Source organism: Rhincodon typus, chromosome 2, assembly GCF_021869965.1.
Source record: "Rhincodon typus isolate 14 chromosome 2, sRhiTyp1.1, whole genome shotgun sequence".
NCBI lineage: Eukaryota > Metazoa > Chordata > Chondrichthyes > Orectolobiformes > Rhincodontidae > Rhincodon > Rhincodon typus.
In genome coordinates this window covers 118340881-118364918 of record NC_063333.1, presented here as the reverse complement: position 1 = coordinate 118364918, position 24038 = coordinate 118340881, and the positions used below count along the sequence as shown (strand labels likewise).

Below are 24038 nucleotides of genomic sequence, written 5' to 3'. Positions count from 1 at the left end.
CAATGCAATTGTTGCATACAATTGGGGTTCAACATGGCTGTTGCATTCCTTCACTGCACTTATAAAAGTATTTTTTGTTAAATGTTAAGAATTGTCATCAAATTGATTGCTACCCAAGAAGCATTGGGCTGTATGATGGTACTTTGTTTCGGTTCAGCATAGGACCCAGTTTAGAATGATAATTATTAAGTTGACATGAATGCTCTCACAACTGATGTCTGGAGATCCCTACTTAAATTTACTTCTTGGTTTCCTATGGCTCAAGTTGAATTACTGTGTATGTAGACTAAATCCTGTATCTAATGCATAAATAACTCCATGTATAAATGAAAGATAATGATCTGTGAGTACAATCAAAACAAAAATGCCCTTAGTGCATGGAATTTTAAATATCTGAGTAAGACAGGACTGCATAAATACAAAAATTCTGAAGTGGCCGACAATTTTTGATGGCTCATCTCCAATCCTTTCAGCATATCTGCTACAGCTACTTGCCTTTGTTACATCTACACTTGACAATTTTAACATTTAAACTTAAGCTCATCCAAAACTATGCTGCCTAATTTGACTCAAGTCCTATTCACCTGGTTAAGCAATACCCGCTTTAAAAATTCTAATAGCTATTCGAAGCCATCCCCTGAGCCTTAGCCTTATTTCTGTAATGTCCTCCAGCCCCACAATCCTCAGTTACCTGCACTCCTCAAATTCTAGCCTCTGCTGCATCCCTAACTTTATCATATTATTGGCAGCAGTACCTTCAACTACCTATGCCCTCAGCTTGGGGTCCCTCCCAAACCTCCACACCTTTCTCCCCTGCTTTAAAATGCTCCTTAAAACCTGATTGTGACAGGTCACAATCACATATTTTAATATTGTTTTATGCAACTTATTGTCAAACCTTTATCCATTTACATTCCTATAAAGCACCTAAGCATAATATTAATGACTTCAACGGCACTATATAAATACAAGATTGCTATTTTTTGTTTGTAATTAAACAATGTGCTGGTTGACTTAATGCAGGGGCTTAATGGCCTTGTGGATAGGGGACTTAGTCAAAATAAGACCCCTGCAACTATATTTAATAAGTTAACACATCTGTTTTATTATTGATACAGTGCCTAGACATTCTACGAGCACATATCTTCATGCTTTTTACTAAAATGTTTGTGCCGTAATGGATAGGGGCATTGTACATGTGGAGGGTATTGAAAGGGCTCATGAATGTTCTTGATGCAGACGGCCCCTAGAATTTTTAATCTGATCATTTCTATGTGGAAATTCTTTCATCTCTAGATCCCCTTCACCTTCGAGCAAAAATTTTAATTTTCTCTTTGTGTTAAAGATAAGTTAAAACAGCATGTGCTAGATATCGGATGAAGTAACCTTCAGCCAGTCAGCTATAAGCGCCCAGTCAGGAACTTGCTGCGTGTTACCATGTAGACAGCAGCCTGCATCAAGCATGTCTCCCACTGGCTCATTAATGCATAGAAATCAGAGCTCTGTGCCTCAGGCAGGCCCTGATAGAAAGAATAGTTAGGGCTTATCAGGCGACCGTGTACCGTCATCTGCAAAAACCATAGCTTTACAGGATTACCTCAGCTGTTTGTGCCTGCAGCAGCTGCTACCCATAGTTCACCAGACTGATCTCTGAGCTCACAGTAGCTGTCATTTAATTTGTTATTTGTAAGAGTTTTAGGAGGCCCCCAGAGGGGAAGACAGGACCTGATGTCCTCTTCCTAGGATACTATAGTCGAGGATATGTACCAGAACTTATATGTTTGAGTCAGTTAAAGCTATTTCTTCAGAATTATTCATTGAAATTACACCAAAAATACAATTTGTAACTGTTGAATTATTTCATTCCACATCAGGTGTCCAAACATGTATACTGAACTGTTATTTCCTTTCAGACATTTACACTGTCTTCCTAATGTCCCTCTAATTCCTTCTACAGAAGGATTTGGACAGGCTAGGAGAATGGGCGAAGAGTGCAGATGAAATATAATGTGGGAAAGTGTGAGGCTGTGGACTTTAATAGGAAGAATAGAGGTGTAGACTATTTTCTGAATGGGGAAAGACGTCAGAAATCTGAAACACAAAGGGAGTTAGGCATCCTAGTTCAGGATTCTCTTAAGGTTAACATGCAGGTTCAGCTGGCAGTTAGGAAGACAAATACAACGTTAACATTCATTTCAAGGGAGCTAGTGTACAAGAGCAAAGATGTACTACTGTGCCTGTTATAAAGCTCTGGTCAGACCTCACTTGGAAGACTGTGTTCAGTTTCGGGCCCCCTATCGCAGGATGTTGTGCTGCCTTGAGGGGGTCCAGAGGGGGTATATAAGAATAATTTCGGGGTTGAAGGGCTTGTCATATGTGGTGCAGTGGAAGACTTTGGGTCTGTATTCGATGGAGTTTAGAAGGATGAGCAGGGGATCTCATTGAAACTTACAGAATACTGTGAGGCCTGAATACAGTGGACGTGGAGAAGAGACTTCCATTAGTAAGAGAGACTAGGACCCAAGGGCACAGCCTCAGAATGAAATCATGTCACTCCAGAACTGAGATGAGGAAATTTCTTCAGTCAGAGAATGGTGAATCTGTGGAACTCATTGCCACAGAAGCCTGTGGGGTTGAGAAACATACCAGTCATAATCAAATGGTGGAGCAGACTCAATGGGCCAAATGGCCTAATTATGCTTCTGATTCTTATGGTTAATGATATAATTTCCCTCCTCTCATGGATGATTGGAAAGGTCTGATTTACATCTTCCCTTCGGTGGGGAGACAAACAAATAAAAAACCACGTCCCTCTCCTCTGCTTCTTAGCCCATTCCTGGTTATAACAGTGAAAGAATTGATCAATTAGGAAGCTGTTGCCTTGATCATTGAGGCACTCCAGCTGCTGGAAGAGCCAAACTTCAACACCAAGAGATGTGGCACTGAAATTTAAAAAGTATCTCCCAAATACTTGCAACTTACCATCCTTCTATATACTTAACACCTTCAGCACTCCATTCTAGGATTTTAGTTAAATCCAGAATTCCATTCCAAAGTAGTGCCCTCAACAGTCAGAATGTAACAATTCACACAAGCTCTGTTCACGGTGCCCAATCTGGAAAGGGAGCCTCACTCACCTCTCCCATCTGAGGCCTGAACAAGGCGAACTGCTGGGTTTCTCCCTTGCCCCTGAACTATTTTCCAATATCTCTCCTTACATAATAAGCAGGCACATCTATTAGTTTAAGAGCGACCAGTTTCAACCCTGGTCTGTGTTAAGTGAATTGATCATGTCAAGCTAAGTGAGCTAAAACTGGATTCAGTAATCCAAGGGTCATGGGATTCCGATTAATGTTCCAATATGGAGCCCCTAATACAGTAGCATGGCTGAATCTAAGCTCAACTGTATGGTTCTTAACGATTGTCATTCTCTGTCCAGGCTCAGCATTAAGTATGGCCGTACCGACAGATGGAAGGAGGGGTTAGTGAGGGCTACTAGAGCTATGTGTATGTCAGCACAGACAACATAATAAGACCAGAGGAAATAAAAAAGATAAAGTATATACACTATATATAAAATATCACTTATAACAATCTCAGAATGTACCAAAGTGCATTATTGTGAATGAAGTACATCTGAAGTGTAGCAATTGTTGGAATATAGGAAACGTGCCGAAAAATTGTACACAGCAAAGTTGAGAGATACATATTGGCCATCACACTGGGAAGAACATGTTGCTATTCTTTGAAAGAGTATCCTGGGATCCTGATTTAATGTCTGATGCAAGAGAAGGCACCTTTGACAATGCAAAATGCCCTCCATACTAAAATGGAGCATTGACTTGCATAGCATGTTCAGATCTCTGTAGTGGTATTTGAACGTATGAACTTTAGAAGTAGAAATAAAAGTTCTACTACCATATTGTCAGGGCTGACACCCTTGTACAATTACAATTTAAACAATTGGTACTGAAAATTTTAAAAAGAATTTCAGAACATACAGAAATAATGGGAAAATGTGATAAAAACTGAAATGATTAAACACTGGTAGGTATTTCCTGAATGCAGAGTGTCAATGAGAACTACCATCTTGAGTAAGGTGTTGCCCAATAGCGAATCTCAGGTTTAATATCATAGTGCAACACAACTAGCTTATTAATAGCTGTCTTTTGGGAATGATCTAAATGGCTTTTGTACTTGCAGCTTTTACATTGATTCCTTGACCATTTTGGAAAATATGGTTCTTTAGGATAAGCAGGGACTAGGCTCCTTACCCAACAGATTTACAGAGCAGGTGTAGAACAACATTAATCATAGGCCTTTTGTTAAGGCATTTCCTCACTGAAAACAAAATGAAGTACCCACTCCCTGTCGCATTAGAAGACCACCTGTTTCAATTGAGCACAGCAGCCAGTGACATTCAACCCTTGCAAGTTAACAGCTGAACAGCAGCCGACTGCTTTTTGACGGCTGTAAATGGTCTTTGGAGAGTGAACAAAGAATTTCTCAGAAGGAATTATTTACTAAGAACACAAACATTTCATCAGCGTCTGTTGTGTATTGTCAGGTCCCTGGGTGCCCATAACCACTACATTAACTGTACACAATTAACAAGGATGAATGTTCACTAAAATATGCCAGTATCAGGAAATGCAATACTAGGAAAACTGAAAAGTGATTTTTTCTAAATGAGAGAATGGAAAGTAAGGGCACAAAGGAAAGGGTAATTAAAGAAGATTTAAATTTATATGTTACTACTTCTCATGTTTAATGAGGACCCCCTGCTGTAATTATGCTTTTTCTAAACTTTTAAATGTTGCAAATCACTTTGTAGATGTCGCATATGAAGGTGAATTATAACATAGGAAAAGATATTTTACAGTGTCCTACTTGAGATGTTTCAAAGATGGTAAAATTAACAGATCATTTGTTACATCTCCCTGTACTGGATCTCGAAGAAAAGAGATGATCAGTTTAAAATTAAATAGCCTGCAGAGCAATTTTAAATCACATTTATGTAGCATTTTCAAATTCTTGGATGCCCCATAGCCCTTTGTCTGCAACAAACTGCTAATGAAAATATTTTCTGTAGGAAATATTTGACAGCAAATTTCGCTAATAACCAGATCCTATAAACAGCAAGGAGATGAAAGGTAAGATGACCTGTTTTTGTGTCATGTACTGGGGATGGAAATTGGCCAGGCCACCACGAGATTCTCATGCCCTTTTTTTGAAGAAATGCAACCAGTACATACAGGTTTTATGTCTCATCTAAATGATGGTATTTGTAACAATACATTGCTCCCTGAGTTTCACACTTAAATGTAATATAGAATATGCCACTCCAGGGCTGGGCTGGGTTATAAACCTACCACCTTCTGACTCAGGAATGAAAATGCTATTTGCTGAGTCAAGAATATAAGGTAGCAAAGTGCCAAAAAATTACAGGCTCCTTTGCAGCATCTACTCATTGCTTTTCTCATCAATTTAAGATTAGTAAGGACACAACTAATACAGAACACTTAAGTAATAAAAAGTGAGTCGATCAGCTGCTGGGCAACACCCAATGTATTTCCTTTCTTTCAAATTTTGTATTTATTTTCTTTTTACATCAGTTGTTTTGAGGATCCCAAACACAAAGACAGCTATTCCTCATTATTACTTCTGTTAATAAGCTGATGTGCACTTTGCATCAGTAAATGAAACTGAAGGAAGTTATATTGATGTGCTTATTTTTCCAGTTCTATTGTTACTGGGATTTTACATGAATTGCATCAACTGTTTGTTTTACAGAGGCAATTCAGGAAATTCCAAATGATAAAACCCTGTTCATTACCCTCAGGGAACAGCCTCTCTGACACCCATTTACATTGTCTGCCAGGACAAAGAGCTATCTTTAGTCCCATAGACTGAATGACAAGAACAATTCAGAATGGTTCAAATCAGGTCAGTCCAACATAGTATACTCACTCAAGAATCACTTACAAGCATGCACAGAAATATAAAACTTTTTATCATTATGCACAGAATTTTTCCAGAGATTCTGAAATTGCAACCTATATTTCTTTCTGTAATTACAGGACAACATTTTGCAAGCCAACTGAGTAAGAAATTGCAAGGACAAAACCTTCCTCCAAATACCAGCATTTTTTGTACACAAGTAAATTGTTAATTTTTTTAAAGTAAGATCCACGAACAAGAATAAGATCCATAAATTTAGGTCCTTGGGGTTAACGCATCCTTCAAATACTTATTCGGAATTCTAAAATTTTGGAGAATAAAGGGAGTCCTTATTGTATTACTCACATGAAAATATAATGACATTAATCCAAGTAAGAAGAATAATATCCTCAAACTTTAAAATAAAAAAATACAAAAACTGATCAGGCGTGGCGGTTAAGAAATTTAGCACAAGGATCACTGTACAAATAACTCGTACCCTTTCACTGCGATATAGGCAGTTTATCAAATTTGGGCATTCTGCTATTTTAAAACAATTACAACATGCAGCAGTGTTTTGTGTGCAGATAATGGACTACAGGTGATGTACAAATGCTTAATACTACTTAAAACCAGCTTGCAAGCAAGTTCGTTGAAGTTGGAAATAGAAGCTGGGAGTAATTTCAAACGTGAAAAAAAGACTTGCATTTATGTCAGAGATAGTAGGAACTGCAGATGCTGGAGAATCTGAGATAACAAGGTGTAGAGCTGGATGAACACAGCAGGCTAAGCAGCATCAGAGGAGCAGGAAAGCTGACGTTTCGGGCCTAGACCCTTCTTCAGAAATGGGGGAGGGGAAGGGGGTTCTGAAATAAATAGGGAGAGAGGGGGAGGCGGATAGAGGAGAAGATAGGTGGAGAGGAATCAGACAGGTCAAAGAGGCGGGGATGGAGCCAGTAAAGGTGAGTGTAGGTGGGGAGGTAGGGAGGAGATACATCAGTCCAGGGAGGACGGACAGGTCAAGGGGGCGGGATGAGGTTAGTAGGTAGATTCTCCTCTATCCATCCTCTATCTGCCTCCCCCGCTCTCCCTATTTATTTCAGAACCCCCTTCCCCTCCCCCATTACTGATGATGGGTCTAGGCCCGAAATGTCAGCCTTCCTGCTCCTATGATGCTGCTTGGCCTGCTGTGTTCATCCAGCTCTACACCTTGTTATCTCAGATTCCCAGCATCTGCAGTTCCTACTATCTCTGCTGCATTTATGTTGTGTCTTTCACAGGATGTCTGAAAACTCCTTACAATGAATGCGTTGAAATGTTGTCACTGTCGTAATATAGAATATGTGCAGTAAGCTTTCCCAAGAAGCTATGTGACTATGATGGGATAATCATTTTTGTGATGTTGATTGAGGGATAAATATTGACCAAGACAGGAGGGACAACTTACTCCTTCAAAATAATGCCATGGGATCTGATACTCACCTATGAGGGCAGATGGATCTTTACGTAACATCTGATACTACCAACAAAGCAGCACTTCTTCAGTGCTGCACTAGACTGTTTGGTTCAGGTCCTGAAATGAACAAGGGTGCCTGACTTATGAACGTCCGACTTGCGAGTGCTCTTAAGAACACTCGTACTTATGAATGCAATCCCATGCAGGGATATAATTTCAAAGACCTGACATACGAAAATTTCCCGCACCTACGACCTGTTTTATATTGTCCTGCATTATTTTCCAATTTGCATACAAATTGACTGGCGAAAGGACTCGGGAATGGAATCCATTCTCAATCCAGGAACAGCCTGTACTTTGAACCCATAATCTTATGACTCAAAAGCAATAGTGCTACTTAGTGAAACAAACACAGGAAGTGTTGGAGAAACTCAGCAGGTCTGGCAACATCTGTGGAGGCTGAAACAAAATTAATGTTTCAAGTTTCAACTCCTTTAAAAGAAGTCATGTCAGATCTTAAAATGTTAACTCTGTTTCTCTTTCCATAGATGCTTCCAGACCTGCTGACTTTGTCCAGCATTTTCTGTTTCGGATTTTCAGAATCCACTATTTTTGCTTTTATTTGAGTACTATTAACTAAGTCGAGACTGACTTAATCACCAATGGCTAACCACATTAGAAAGCGGGTATCATGGTTCTCAACACTGAGCTAGATGACTTGATGGAAGAGATGGAACAGAGAAGGTACGTCCTGAATCCTCAGAGTTTCAGAGCCCCTCCAAATTTATGCTGAAAAGACACTGGGAATAACTGAAGAGCAAATATCAGGTATATAGCTGCAAGGTCAGTGAATTTATCTTCCATATAACACTAACTGCACTATTTAATTCATTCATTTCTCAACTCACTATACCCCAATCACTCACCCTGCAACCTGGTCCAGCAATGGAGAAAGAGAAGGAAGACAGCTAAGATGAAGAGACACTGCTACTCAATCTCATAATTATAAGCACCAACACAGAAACTAATATTGTACATACTTTAGAGGGTAGTATAAAGGTGGGATCTGCTTATGATGAGATTCTAGGCATAGCAGTGTACACAGGAGCCAGGACTGGGGGAAAGGGCAGCACATGTGCCAACTCAACAGAAGGCAAAGTCACACACATCCTGTTCAGATGAGGATTCTGAATGGCCAGACTAGAGAAGTCTCTGAACACACCCAAGTACATGGTGTACTAGAAACTTTTTTTTTGCCGGAAAACATCGTAAAATTAATGCCAAAGACCATGGAAAAATCTAGCATGACCTTGACAAAGGCTTTGCAGAGGGCTTGGGATCCATTATTCCCATTGTGGATCGGCCAGTTATCTCCATTAACATTTGTGGAACCAACAATGATGCAATGTCTAATCGTCCACCCCTCAGTTTATGATGCATTGAATGTTCAGACTGCTGTCATGAAAGATCAGCTTACTGCCATCATGTCAGGCTGTAGATGTCACGGGTCACAATGGCGTTCCACAGGTTACTAGTATTACTGAGATGACCCCCAAAGGGGCAGTGGCTATATACAGCTTGAACCTATTTTCCTCGCTCATAATGACAACATTTACGTTCCTACACCTGCCACTTCTCCAGTGTCCTTGTAGCTGTTGACCAACTCTCCCAGACCACTGCACTCAACTTGAGATGGTGCAATCTTAAATCCTGTCCTTCCAGATCCAGTATTGCTTAAGGTTCAACTCCAAGGCCATCTGTAGTCTTCTCAAGTGAAGGGCAGCAACTTTCCACCAGCCAGACAGCAGCCACAGGTCAACCATCTTGTCGAAGCACACAGGTAGGTAAAGGTTTGTGGAAGAGATATATTTGTGATGTCTTTAATGTATGACATTAATTTTTAAATTTGGATTGGAATGTGTATTCTGTGTACTATTCTTGCATGTAGGTCTTACAATGTAGGAAAGAGGACAAAGTGATGGTTAATAATAGAGGAAAGGTGAGTGTGGGACTGTTTCAGAATCAGGTGACTAGCATCGCTCATGAATTACTTGTTTATCATCATTCATAGGATTTGGCATCACAGCTGATTTGGCTGAAATCGTTGGGAGGGAAATGCATAGGAGGTAGCTAATCAGATTGTAATTGTTTTATACTGTCATCTAAAATTAAAATTACCCTTGTACCGTGTTCAAAAAGGTTGATGATCTCTCAGTAGAGAAGAGTTTTAAATAAGATATAATCTGTACCCATCCACATTAGATTGCAGGTTCATCATCTGCATTTATTGAACACTTTCCTCAGGCTCCTGGAGTCCAGATAGCAGGAGTAGTGACAGACCCGATCTGTGAGCAGAATTGCAGCAAATTCTGCAATCAGGTTGCAGGAATGTTTTGGACGATGAATTCAAAAAGAATCGGAGTGTGCTGATTTTGGTCACCTTGAATCTAAACTGCATAACACTGTCAATGCAATGGAACCCATTCATCTAAAAAGAAAAGGAACATGCAACATGTAAACTGTCCATCACTGGATTGCCAGTTCTATTTTGGAGGAGTAAAAAGTGTTTCCTCAAAATATTCAAGTTTTCATGGCAAATGACAAAAATACAAATGGGGTTTGTGATGTGCCGAAACGGCATAACTACGAATGATTTACATTACAAAAATGTAAGTAAAAAAATGCACAAAAGCTTACAATTCACTGCATTTACCTGAAGTAGGTATTGTCGACATTATCCAATTTTCTATTAATGATACAATTTCTGCCATCCCCTCCCATTTCCCAAGCTGCGGATTCCTTAGTGTACTGGGTTAGTACAATATTAGAACTAAAATTCATTATCTTATTTCTAATTAGGCTTTATAGATCATAATTAAACAGAGCAAAGTGCAATGGATCATAAGAAAAAAGACTCAGGGATACCTCTCCTGTGTGGAAAGAACAGCAACCTTTTAATGCTGATGCAGCTGTTCACAAGTTCTTATGAAATGCATGTAGGATCTTTCCATTTCAAAAGGAAAATGAGATTCAAGCAGCTGAAACAATGAGCTAAAGCAATTATCCAATTTTACAATCTAAGTACCTAATAAGACTAGACAAAACAGCAGAAATTGGAAATAGGCAGGCTGTTTAGACGAGGGCTATACAAAGTAATTATTGAAATATATATTTTTCTTTTCCTTTCCCCATTTACCCAATCCTACTCTTTGTAATCCCGGGAATGGCAACTGATGCAGGCATAGACAGAGAAGCCTGAAACATCTGCCCATACAAATCCTTTCTGCACCATTTTGTGTGAAGATGGAGGGTGAAGGGTTGTATTTTGCCTGAAATGAATGTATGTGAAAACAACACGAAAAGCAATTTTCACAACCTCATAACATTCGAAAACACTTTGCAATCGATGAACTTCTTTTTCATCACATTCATCTGAATGAGTGGACTGCCTTATGATTTTGAATGAATAAATTTTATTGTCATGAGGAATAGATAAAATACAGTGAAAAGCTTTTTACACTGGTGCCGCAATCTGGCGCCATTTTAAATAGTTTTAAGAATAAGAAAAAAATACAGAAAGACATAACTTGAAGAGAGTCCATCAGCCCTGAGCCAACTCATCATCAACGAAGCCTGTGCACCATCCCTTCTCCACTGCCTCGCCGCCGTCTACACCAGATCAAACCGAAGTTGAAGTCACTACTCTTCAGGTGCATCTTTCACCGCTGGGTCAATTGTCCTCTGCCATTGCCTTGCCACCAGTGCCGGACCCAACCAACAATGAAGTCGCCGATCCTCATGCACCATCTTTCACCGTTGGGCCTACCTTGCCGACGTTGCCTCTATCGATGTAGCAGAAGCCATGTTCTGACGCCAGGTCCAGTGCTCGTCCCGGAAAAGTAAGTAAGGGCTCACTTGAGTCCACTCTGGGCCCTCGCCACCACCACGAGGTTCATACTAGGCCCATTCAAGTCCTCACTGGGCCCACCTGAGTCAGCACTGAGGTTCCTCGCTGCCACCGATGCAGTCTGAACTCAGGACAAGAGGTAGGTAATTAAAAAGAAAAATAAAGAAAGAAAAACGGTCGTAGCAGTTGAGCCATGGCTAAGGAGCCCTACTCTGCCGCTGTCTTGACGATGTTATTATGTTGATGTCTTATCCAAAAGACATTATGTCTGACAGAGTGGGAATAAATCTACTTTCTCTTTAACATCTCCCACTCCCCTCCAAAAAAAATCACGTAACCAACATTCCTATAACATAAGGCTGGGCTGCTCATACATGGTCATTTAAGAGGCAGAAGTAAGTTTCATTCATATTGTGTCTTCCACAATTTCAGAATGTCCTAAGAGGCTTTAAAAGTAAAGAAATACTTCTGAAGTGCAGTCACTCTTGTTGGAAACACGGTGAAGATAAGGTTGCTGTAGTCTTACCAGATAGCTGCTCTCTCATTAGAGAGGTGACTGGTGGTGGTTTAACATGAGGGTCAAAACAACTCAGGCAAGAAGAGAGTTGAAAAGGCGAAACCTTCGTAGAAACCTTAGCCACTGCGGCAATTGAACCAACGCTGTTAACATCTCTTGGCAATGTAAACCGGATGTCCAGCCAACTGAGCTACACCAACCCTTGAATGCATCAAGTTCCCACGTACAGCAATGTGAATAATGAGTAAAGATCGCTGCTGGGTCTACTGCTTTCCACCATTTATAAACGATTTGGATGGCAACATAGGAGACATGGTTGTTAAGTTTGAAGATGATAAGGGCCCATGGTGTTAGAGGCAAGGTGGATAGAAGATTGGCTGTCTGGCAGAAAGCAGAGAGTGGGGATAAAAGGGTCTTTCTCATGATGGCAGCCGGTGACAAGTGGTGTTCCGCAAGGGTCAGTGTTGGGACCACAACTTTTCACTTTATACATTAATGATCTAGATGAAAGAACTGTGGGCATTCTGGCTAAGTTTGCAGTCAATACAAAGATAGGTGGAGAGAGAGTAGTATTGAGGAGGTGGCGAGGCTGCAGAAGGACTTGGACAGGTTAGCACAGTGGGCAAAGAAGTGGCAGATGGAGTACAATGTGGGAAAGTGTGAGGTCATGCACTTTGGTAAGAAGAATAAAAGCATGGACTATTTTCTAAATGGGGAGAAAATTCAGAAGTCTGAAGTGCAAAGAGACTTGGGAGTTCTAGTGCAGGATTCTCTCTAGGTAAACTTGCAGGTTGAGTCAGTAGTCAGGAAGGCAAATGCAATGTTGGCATTTATTTTGACAGGACTTGAATATAAAAGCAGGAATGTACTACTGAGGCTTTATAAGGCTCTGGTCAGGCCACATTTGCAGTATTGTGTGCAGTTTTGGGCCCCATATCTCAGGAAGGATGTACGGCCCTGGAGCGGGTTCAGATGAGGTTCATGAGAATGATCCCAGGAGTGAAAAGCTTAACATATGAGGAACATTTGAGGACTCTGGGACTATACTCATTGGAGTTTAGAAGGATGAGGGGGGATCTAGTTGAAACTTACAGAATATTGAATGGTCTGGACAGAGTGGATGTTGGGAAGATGCTTCCATTGGTAGGAGAGACTAGGACCCGAGGGCACAGCCTTAGAGTATAGGGAACATCTTTTAGAACGGAGATAAGGAGAAACTTCTTCAGACTTAGAGTGGTGAATCTATGGAATTCACTGCCACAGAAGGCTGTTGAGGCCAGGTCATTGAGTACATTTCAGACTGAGATAGATAGGTTCTTGATAATCAAGGGGATCAAGGGTTACAGAGAGAAAGTGGGAGAATGGGGTTGAGGAACTTATCAGCCATGATTGAATGGCCTAATTTCTGCTCCTATGTCTTATGGTCTAATGGACACCAAAATAGGTGGTGTAGCGGACAGTGAAGGTTATCTCAGAGTACAAAGGGACCTTGATCAGATGGGTCAATGGGCCAAGAAGTGGCATATGGAGCTTAATTTAGATAAATGTGAGGAATTGCGTTTTGATAAGTCAAACCGGGGCAGGAAAGGGCAGGACTTATACAATTAATGGTAGGGCCCTTGGCAATGTTGCCAAACAAAGAGACTGAGATGTGCAGGTGCAGTGTTCCTTGAAAGTGGAGTCATAGATAGACAGAAAATTGAAGAAGGCATTTCCCAGGCTTGCCTTCAATGGTTAGAAAATTGAGTATCGGAGTTTGGACAATCTGTTGCAGGACATTGGTGAGGCAACGTATAGAATACTGTCTATAATTCTGGTCGCCCTTCTATAAGAAGGATGTTGTTAAACTTGAGAGGGTGCAGAAAAGATTCACAAGGACGTTGCTGGGGTGAACTAGAAGCAGATTTGAGTTATAAGGACATGCATTTTTCCCTGGAGCATTGGAGGCTTAGGAGTGACCTTAGAGAGGTTTATAAAATCCATAACAGGCATGGACAGGGTGAATAGCCAAGGTCTTGTTCCTAGGGTGGCAAGTCCAAAACAAGAGGGCATAGGTTTAAGGTGACAGGGGAAAGATTTAAAAGGACCTAAGGGGTAACATTTTCATGCAGAGGGTGGTGCTTATATGGAATAAGCTGCCAGGGGAAGTGGTGGAGGCGGGTACAATTAAAAGACATCTGGCTGGGTATTTGAATAGGAAGGGTTTAGAGGGACATGAGCCAAATGCTGGCAAATGGGACTAGGTCATATTGGAATGCCTGGTCGGTGCAGACAAGGTGGACCGAAGGGTCTGTTTGACTCTAAGACTAGATAATGATTTTTATATCTTGATTGTGGAGTAATTATTGGCCAAAACACAAGGGAGAATTCCTCTGCTCCTCTTGGAGACAAAGCCACAGGATCTTTTGGATATTTTTAATCAAACTGCCATACATGTCCTGTCACAACACTGGAACAGGTGGGACTTAAATCAGGCATTCTGATCCACAGATAGGGACACGAACACTGCACCACAAGAGCTCTACAACACAGACTTAATTTAACATCTCCTTCAAAGGAGTGTCTCTGAGCATGTGGCACCATCTCTGCATCACACTGAAGTGCCAACCTGGCTCCAGTCTGGAGTGGAACTCATTAGATCCATGGTTGACTATCATAATGCCCTGCTGTTTCGAAATGCTGCCATCTCCAAATGCAAGTGGAAGGAAAGCTACAGAATGTACCACAGCAACAGATGTATATTTCTGAATACAAGCACTAGAATCTGTATGTTATTACATTTTAATGCTTGCTCACAGTGCTTTTCCAACACAATCAACCTGCTACTAATATGCTGATATTTATCACTCACAGCATAAGTAGATGATTTTGCACTCATGGATCATGTTCCCAGTAAACAGTTCTCAATTTTGAAAACAAAGAGGAGAAGTCATGCTGCTAAGCTTGGGATTTAGCAAGGATGCGGCATATCAAACTGGAACTTAATTTGCTTAATTACATGGGTGTAAACACTCTCTTTCTTCTCCAGCTCAATTTTGAAAACCACACATTTAAGTACTTTGGTAAAGAGTGAGAGAATAGCCATGTACTCTTATTTTTAATTCCACATAAATTTATCAAAAATTTTTTGGCAAAAACGGGACGTGAGGTAGCTTTGGCAAATAGTGTTAAGGAGAATCCAAAGGGATTTGACAAATACATTAAGGACACAAGAGTAACAAGGGAGAGAATAGGGCTCCTTAAAGATCAGCAAGGCCGCCTATGCATGGAACCACAGGAGATGGGGGAGATACTAAACAAATATTTTGCATCAATATTTACTGTGGAAAAGGATATGGAAGACAGAGAACTTGGGGAAATAAATAGCAACATCTTGAAAAATGTCCATGTTACAGAGGTTGTGGTGCAGAATGTCTTAAAATGCATTAAGGTGGATAAATCCCCAGGACCTGATCAGGTGTACCCTAGAACTCTGTGGGAAGCAAGGGAAGTGATTGTGGGTTCCTTGCTGAGATATTTGTATCATCAATAGCCACAGGTGAGGTATTGGAAGTTGACTAATGTGGTGCCACTATTTCAGAAGGGTGAATGTACCAGTGAGTCTGACATCAGTGATGGGAAAGTTATTGGAGGGAATCCTGACGGACATGGATTTACGTGTATTTGGAAAGGCAAGGACCGATTGGGGTAGTCAACATGGCTTTCTGCGTGGGAAATCATGTCTCACTAGATTGATTGAGTTTTGTGAAGAAGTAATGAAGGGATTGATGAGGGCAGAGTGGTGAACATGATCTATATGGACTTCAGTGAGGCATTTGACAAGGTAGACTGGTTAGCAAGGTTATATCATGTGGAATTCAGAGAGAACTAGCCATTTGGATACAGAACTAGCTCTAATGTGGTGGTGGAGGATTGCTTTGCGGACTGGCGGCCTGTGACCAGCGGTTGCTGGGTCCACTGCTTTTCGTCACTTATATAAATGATTTGAATGTGAACATAGGAGGTATTGTTAATAAATTTGCAGATGACACCAAAGTTGGAGGTGTAATGGACAGTGAAGAAGGTTACCTCAGAGTACAACGGGACCTTGATCAGACAGGCCAATGGGCTGAGGAATGGCCGATGGAGTTTAATTTAGATAAATGTTGAGCTGCTGCATTTGGAAAGGCAAATCAGGGCAGGACTTATACACTTAATGGTAAGGTCCTGGGGAGTGTTGCTGAACAAAGACCTTGGAGTACAGGTTCATAGTTCCTTGAAAGTAGAGTCGCAGGCTGACAGGGTAGTGAAGAAGGCATTTGGTATGCTTGCCTTTATTGGTCAGTGCATTGAGTATAGGAGTTGGGAAGTCATGTTGTGGCTGTATAGGACATTAGTTAAGCCACTTTTGGAATACTGCATGTAATTCTAGTCTTCCTGCTATATGAGGGATGTTGTGAAACTTCAAAGGTTTCAGAAAAGGTTTACGAGGATGTTGCCAGGATTGGAAGGTTTGAGCTATAGGGAGAGACTGAATAGGCTGAGGCTACTTTCGCTGGAGCATCAGAGGCTGAGGGGTGACCTTATAGAGGTTTATAAAATCATGAGAGGCATGGATAGGGTGAATACCCAAGGTCTTTTCCCCAGGGTGAGACAGTCCAAAACTAGAGGCCATAGGCTTAAGGTAAGAGGGGAAAGATTTAGAAGGAATCCAAGGGGCAACTTTTTCACACAGAGGGTGGTGCGTGTGTGGAACGAGCTACCAGAGGAAGTGGCAGAGGCTGGTAAAATTACAACACTGAAAGGCATCTGGATGGGTTTATGTATAGGAAAGGTTTAAAGGGATACGGGCCAAATGCTGGCAAATGGGACTAGATTAATTTAGGATATTTGGTCGGCATGGACAAGTTGGACCAAACGGTCTGTTTCCATGCTTTACAACTCTATGACTCTCTGTGACTCTATTTGAACTTGTGAGGTTTAGAAACTCTACTGTGTGAAGTTCCAGTGTGTGTGTTATTCCATCCACTATTATAACTAAATTGCTCACTTGAGAGGGAGGGGCAAGACAGTGATAAAATTTTGATATCTCCAGCTTCAATTCTCTTTTTGTAAACAGTATCTTTATAAATTATGGAATATGTTTCTGCAAATGTGAAAATCTTCAATAATAACACAAATTTGTTTTGCCTATATTTAAGTATAGACAAAACTTCTCAGCAGCAGTCTTTATCTGGAGGTAGGTGCCAGCCTTGGTTCAGCAAGCAACACAGACAAAAACTGTAGTACCAGGTCTCGCCACTGAAACACAAGCAAATAATTCAAGCTGAAACTCCACTACACTACACACAATATTAAGGATGTGCTGCACTGTCAAAGATGCTACTTTTATGGATGAGATATTAAACCCTCTCTGGTACACGTAGGAGATCATATGGCACTATTTCAAAGAACAGCAGGAAGTTCTATCTAATGTCCAGGCCAATAATTATCCCTTGACCAACAGATTATCTAATCATTAATTATACTGCCATTTGCTTGACTTAGCTGTGCATAAATTAGCTGCCACATTTCCTGCTTTACAACTTCAGAAGTACTGAAGTAAATAAGGCAATTTAGGATATCCTGAGGTTGCTAAATAAAGACAGTTTTTTTTCCTTCACTAAACTACAAAACATTAGTCCATACTGCACACCATCAACAGGGCTTTTTTGGCTTCCTTTAGCATACTATTTCTGCACATAATGATATTGTGTTATATCTCATCCTGTGCTATCAATCGCTTTTTGCAAATTAAAATGGTAGCTCTTTTTCTTTGGAAGGAGGGGCCAGGAGAAGTGAAGGATTTAGTTTTTGTCAACCATTGCACAGTACCTACAACAACATCATTAAAGTGAAAAATAAAACTATATTCTAAATGTTGTCTTGCAATGATGGTTATGTTTAATACTTACACATTATGAGGGGGCACACTCTGTTTTAAAAATGATTTCCACGGTGTGAACACTCATCTTTCAAACATGAGCTAAATAATTGCCTGGTTTTATTTCCATCCAGGATAGATCTACACTGATCTGCCATTTAAGTTAAGATCAAAATCCTCTTGTATACCTTTAATTCGCCAGAGCATACTTTTTAGTTAAATTGAGCCATGTTTCAAAGAACAAATTGCTGACTGATTCATTAGACTTTGAATGATGGTAAGAAGTTGAAAATTGGAATTTACCAATTCTTTGTCTGATCTACAAGGGTAGCATCACATCAAATGGGTCATTTCATCTCAGAGTCAAAGGGTTGACAGTTGAATTTCCATTCCAGAAAAGTGAGCACTAAACTGTCGGAGGGAATTCTAGTGCAGTACTCATTCTCCACTCTTGAAAGTTAAGTAGTTTCGATTAATTCTGAAATCAAGGCACTCTTGGGTGCATAACATAGATTCCACAGTACTATTATGAAGAAGAGCAGGGAAATTCTATCTGATATCCTGGCCATATATTTATCTCTCAATCATCACTAAAACATAGTATCTGGTAATTATCAAATTATTGTATATAGGATCATGCTGTGTGTAAAAATCATTGCCATGTTTTCATGTTGCCATGATTATAATTCAAAAATACTTCACCAGGCCATGAAGCAATTTTGGATGTTCTATGGTAGGTGAAAATGCCAAAGCAACAAAAGCTGTTCTTTTTTTTCCCCTTCTGGTATTTCATTATCCAAATATACACAGAGACTGTGGGACATGGAATTCTTTGCCACAGAAAGCCTTTGAAAAAATGCAGGTTTGAAAGAGATTTAGATTGTTGTTCCAAATTAGCAGAGTCATCATATTAGTTACATGCGTCATGTGGAGATAGATATTAACATATTGCAATTTATGCTATGGTTAAAGCTATAAAAAGCTAACAGAAGATACTTACAACCTTATTCCACAAGAGTCCAGTAGTGTGGTACTCCTTGATGTAGGCCTGAAGCTCTGTCCAGATACTGAGAAATGATTTGACCCATTCTACATGTCTCTTGTCACTGCAGTTGAATAAAGAGTTAAGAGAATATGAACATCAATGTTGAGATTATTGCAGCACTTATTTCAGTTTACACACTAAAATTATTGAAACCATCCCAGATAAAGAGACTAACATTCAAATTTATGACATTAGAAGATATTTTAACAATATAATTATGTTAGATGTTCACTTTAATGGGGGAAAAATTGCTATATTTCTTCAGGATGGCCCTGATTCTCAGGTAATTATACTCAAGTACAATACTGACATTTCCATAAGGGACAGGAGAAATTTAGCAGAGAAAAATCAGCAAGGGATAAAAAGTTGGCAAGATAATCTGGATATATTGGTGCTTATGTATACACCAACGGAACAAACTTTTCCAACAAGATATTGCAGCATTTTTAAGAGATGGAGCATTTTTCTATAGAGTCCACATTATGAAATCTGGACCTCCATATAATGAAATCATAAACTTTCTACACCAGACAGCTGCCAAATGAAAAAGAGTGATAGTGGTGGGAGTGGGGATATTGATACATCTCCATTCTCAACAGCAAAGCATTTTGTCCATCAAAATGGCATTCCTCCCTAATAGAAGAAAGATGGTCAGTGGTCAGAAGAGGCAAAAAACGATTAAGTAGATCAAAATAAAGAAGAAAGAAAAGAACAGAAGAAAAATACAAGAGTTAGCTCAGCACTATGCTCAGAGGCCTGAAGAGGCTAGTTAAATGGATCATAGAGTTATTGTTATAATTATATGTAGTCATTGAGTTCATGGGTCTTGCCTCTTTGTTAAGATTCTATCTAACACAGGAAAAGATAGCAGATACTTCTGGAAAGCTAAAAAAAATTCTTCAATAGAAAGTATCCTTTGGACATTCTGGAATCTGACTGAGTAGCTATCCCATTCAGAAATCTTTCCTATATGTTCCACAATGAAACTACCATTGACCCAAAACCCAATAAAGAACCCTGGATAATTTGTGAACTGGATGAACATTTGGTGGGAAAGCTGTACAGTAAGGTCCAATTGAAAGTGAACTATTAATGTTATCATTGAAATCAATGTATTAAGGACAACCAACGTATATTAGATTTGATCACAATGCCAATCATCTTCTGAGCTGTTACTTTGAATTTTGAGAAAGTTGTTCCAATTTTTTTGTCATGATGAGAGAAAATATTCTGAAGTTTTAGGAATGACAAAATATTAAGACCAACAAGTTCAGCTCTCATTGCCCAGGAAATTATTTTGCAGTTTGGCACTGCTGTTCACAATTTATACAAAAATTAGATTTTGAATCAAAATTACAATTTCTAACTTTCTGGATGACTTCAAACTTTGAGGGGATTATCAAGGGCTTAACCTCAGAATAAGGGGTCTTTTTTTTAAGAACGAGAAGGAATATCTTCTCTTGGAGGGTAGTGCATTTGTGGAACCGTTCATAGAGAGGGCTGTAGAGTTGGGTCATTACATATATTCAAAGCTGAGATATATAGATTTTTAATCAGTAAGGGAATAAAGAGTTATGAGGAAAAGACAGGAAAGTGAAGCTGAGAATGATCAGATCAGCCATGATCTCACTGAATGGTGGAGCACACTCAAGGGGCTGAATGGTCTGCGTCTGCTCTTATGTCTTCTGGACTTAATGAAGCCTATAATTATTACCTTTTACCACTGGGACTCAGAACTGATTTACTAATGTATGTTATTCATTGGAAACCTTAAGCTTTCCTCCTTAAACATATCATGGGATCAAAGGTTTGCAGTTCACGATTTTCCATTCTCTGACAGGATGGAATGTTGTTTTTTTCTTGCCTATATGAAGGGTCAAATTTAGCAAAGTTTGGAAAAGTTCAGTCTAGCCTCTGAAGCCCATAACTGTTGCTGGATGCAGGTTGGGGAGGGAGGTTATATATGTTTTTGAGGCTCTGTATCTACATTCACCTGATGCACCAGACATACTGAAAAGAAACTGGTGGGATTAAACACCTCATCTAACAGCCAGCCATGATGTGACTTACTATAAACCTCATTCTTTCTTTGTGCCTATTGGGATCTTCAACGTGAGAGAAGAATAAGATGAGACCAGAAAAGTCTGATGTTTGGATGACTTTCTGTTGAAGGATCTCTACTGGAAGGGAAATGATGGGGAAACTCAAGAGCTTCCAACCATTGCTACTAAAAACAATCCACTCCTTGCATTGTTGCCAGCTTCTCAAGCTAGCTATTTGAAATTTGCATGGAAATTTCCCCTAATGTTCCCATGTTTTAATCCTTCTACCTTGCTGATTTTATTTCATACATGGATGTGGCTACAATTCTGCTTTTCATTCAGGAACTACTGGTTAGGCAGACTTCAATCTTGTCTAAATTCAACATCCACACATACATACAAGGCTACATGCACACTTGAAACTTTTTCCTATCTCCATGCTCCTTCGCCAAGTCCAAAGATACGAAGATGAGACACCAAGGGGAAAATTTAATACAAACAAAGGGGTCTCCGCCAGCTCTGGAGTCAGTGAGACTCACATATTACTTCTATGGGGAAAGGCCTGCAATATTGATTATGCACTTAAGTGGTTAGTGGCACATATTCCCTGGTATCAAGGCATCCCACACTGAGGGCTACCAGACAATCAGAGGTACATAGTTCTACATTGCAGAACATATCATCAGCTGCTAACAAAACACTCAACAGAGGCTTAGAATTGTCAAATGACTCAGACAACAGGTGAGTGAGGGCAAGATTGGGGTAAAAAGAAGACCACTGGTTTTAAGCATAAGTAGACGGTATCACAAGATTGGTCTCTTAACAACCTCCCCCCATATCTTGTTACCAGGTCCCTAAATACCTGACTACAAGAGTGGCTGCTGAACATGTTTATTTACACAAGGTAGAGTGATATTGAGTGGTTCTAATTTTGGCTATTCACACTTTAACAGGGTCATAGTCACAGCACATGTTTGTTACTATTCTGTTCATTTATCTGTATGCAGAGTGCGTATAGGGTAAATAAGCACAAAAAATCTGGGAGTTGGCAAGGAGGATATGAGGGGTTATTGAGAATGGGGGGTGAGTCACAAGGATAAGACTTTTAGAAGTTACTGCTGCAAGGTTTCCACATTCGGACTACAGTTCACAGCCACTCTGAGGGGCAACAAACTATGTATCCTTGGACAACTTCTCAAAGATTGCTTTTTAGCAGGGGGTGGGCAAGAGAAAGGAGGAAAAGGAGGAGGAGGAAGAGGAAGTAGGAGATGCTGACTTCCCACAATGCAGCCAACAAGATTGGGAACTCAGGCTTCTTTCTTCCATGCTAATAAGAAGTGGGGGCATCAGGAATCCTAGAATTAGGTCCTGTCAACTATTTTTAAAAGTCTGCAGGGTCTCCCAGACTTTGTAAAAATCCAGCTTCAAATCTGATACTTTCTCGAATGACGTAGCTCAGCACTGCGCCATCTGGTGTGCTAATATATTGAACAGTCAAAGCAGCCTTTGATTTGTACAGGCTACAAAACACACAAACACACACACACACACACACACACACACAGCTGACTGCAAATGAAGAAAGTGACTAAAGAATAAAAAGTCTTTCTCAAATTACTGTAATTAGGAACCAAGACAGTTTCTACTGGATGGCTGTCATTGCTTAGCCAATTGCACCTGTTGTGTGGAGTGTGCATGAGGGGGTGGTGGATCATGCCCTGAAAGGCCCTGTTCAGAAAGTTTCAGACAGCCGAATCTTGAAATGCATGTCATATGGCACACAGTGCAGCATGATGTACAGCATTTCCTTTGTCAAAAATACAAATGAAAACTGTAATCCACACTCACGGCTGCATGCATAAAAAAATTCAAAACAAAAGGCCCTTTTGTCTCAATGGCTTTGGTCCATAATGAATGGCATTTGGCCATAAGGAGAATTATGAGTCCATCGGCCAATTTAACAGCTCATGGAATCTGAAACTTATCAAGGAATATTAAAAAGACACTCGCCAACAAAATGCTACTGTGTTTCTAGGGATACACTGGTAATCTAACCTCTAATTAATCTATCCAGGAATAAAGTGGCATAAACATCATTTATATGAAGAACAAAAAATATCAGGAAACATTCCACTGGTTATGTTGAATCCATAAAGGCAGAACGACATGGTTAACATCTCAGATTGATGACCATTTGTGATGAAAGATCATTGAATTTCTCTCGTTACTAATGATGCCAGACTTGCTGAGTGTTTCCAACATTTTCTGTTTTTATTTCAGACCAGCAGCATGTATTGAATTTTCATTTAGGCTAACTTAATGATAGCCTTTGACCAACTACACTAAAAAGGGAAAGGCCAGCACCGCCTGATGAGAAATTTATATCCTCACTGAAATCCTAATTAGCAATGCACTGCCTTGACATTTCACTTTTCCTTTAAATGGTGATTCTTGCTTTCGGTGGAGATGAAGAGGAAATTCCCATTATTGGCTGAAAAGAAAGAGGCAGTCAACTACAAGTAGTGTTCAGGCTGCAGAAGTTTGTGTGGACGGCTGAGAAGTGGGAAGATGGTTGGAACTACAAAAGCCAACATATTAATCTCCAAATAAATATCACTGTTATGCTTACAGCTTTCTAACTGATTACAACCTTGCAAAGATGTAACATTGAATAAGTTATTACTAAAATCCTTTCATTTGTTTTCAAAGCAATTGTGGTGCTATTCTCTGAATTTTTTGCCAATTATTTTTGTACTCCATAGAATCCACAGGCAACAGATTTAAACAAAACATATCATGGCTTGGAGAACAAGAAAGGTAAACTTACGTATCCTTATACTCCTTTAACACCCTGTTAGTATAGAAGGTGGCCGCATCATTCATCTCCTTAACGTAGGGACCTGGCTTAGGGGCCTGAATTCACAATAAAACATCAGGAGAAAGATACATAGAAAAGAGAAATTTGGAAAAACAAAGGACACATTAGATTCAACAGAAAACTGTTTATTAATTTGTTAGCCAGTTAACAACCAGTAAGGCTGATGCCTCTTAATGTCTTGATCTTTTCAAAGAATGGAAGGGCCATTTAGTCCATCGTACCTGTGGTAATTTTTTGAAACAGTTATTCAATTCACCCCACTCCCCTACTCTCTTCCAACATCATTTCATCCAAACATGTTTTGTTTAAAAACATGAGCAGTGAGCTACTTCAGTAGTAATGTAACCACCA

At 39.9% G+C, this 24038-nt stretch overlaps 1 protein-coding gene and 1 long non-coding RNA gene across 7 annotated transcripts in view; one reads left to right on the top strand and one right to left on the bottom strand.

Moving 5' to 3' along the window:
- The window catches only part of cap2 (cyclase associated actin cytoskeleton regulatory protein 2), a 207300-nt gene that overhangs the window by 34141 nt on the left and 149121 nt on the right, over nt 1-24038 (bottom strand). For 2 of the 3 annotated variants that reach the window (XM_048611444.1, XM_048611454.1), the window contains 2 exons: nt 23637-23722; nt 18723-18828 (listed from right to left, as the gene is read on the bottom strand). In XM_048611444.1, the coding sequence (XP_048467401.1) occupies nt 18723-18828; nt 23637-23722 (192 nt within the window). The remainder of the gene's footprint in view (nt 1-18722; nt 18829-23636; nt 23723-24038) is intronic. The other variant, XM_048611449.1, reaches the window with a different exon arrangement.
- The window catches only part of LOC125485946, a 71780-nt gene that overhangs the window by 45622 nt on the left and 2120 nt on the right, over nt 1-24038 (top strand). For 3 of the 4 annotated variants that reach the window (XR_007264660.1, XR_007264659.1, XR_007264661.1), the window contains 4 exons: nt 5794-5946; nt 6081-6160; nt 10636-11442; nt 23572-23626. This is a non-coding gene — a long non-coding RNA (uncharacterized LOC125485946). Of the gene's footprint in view, nt 1-5092; nt 5154-5793; nt 5947-6080; nt 6161-10635; nt 11443-23571; nt 23627-24038 lie in introns of all 4 variants that reach the window. The other variant, XR_007264662.1, reaches the window with a different exon arrangement.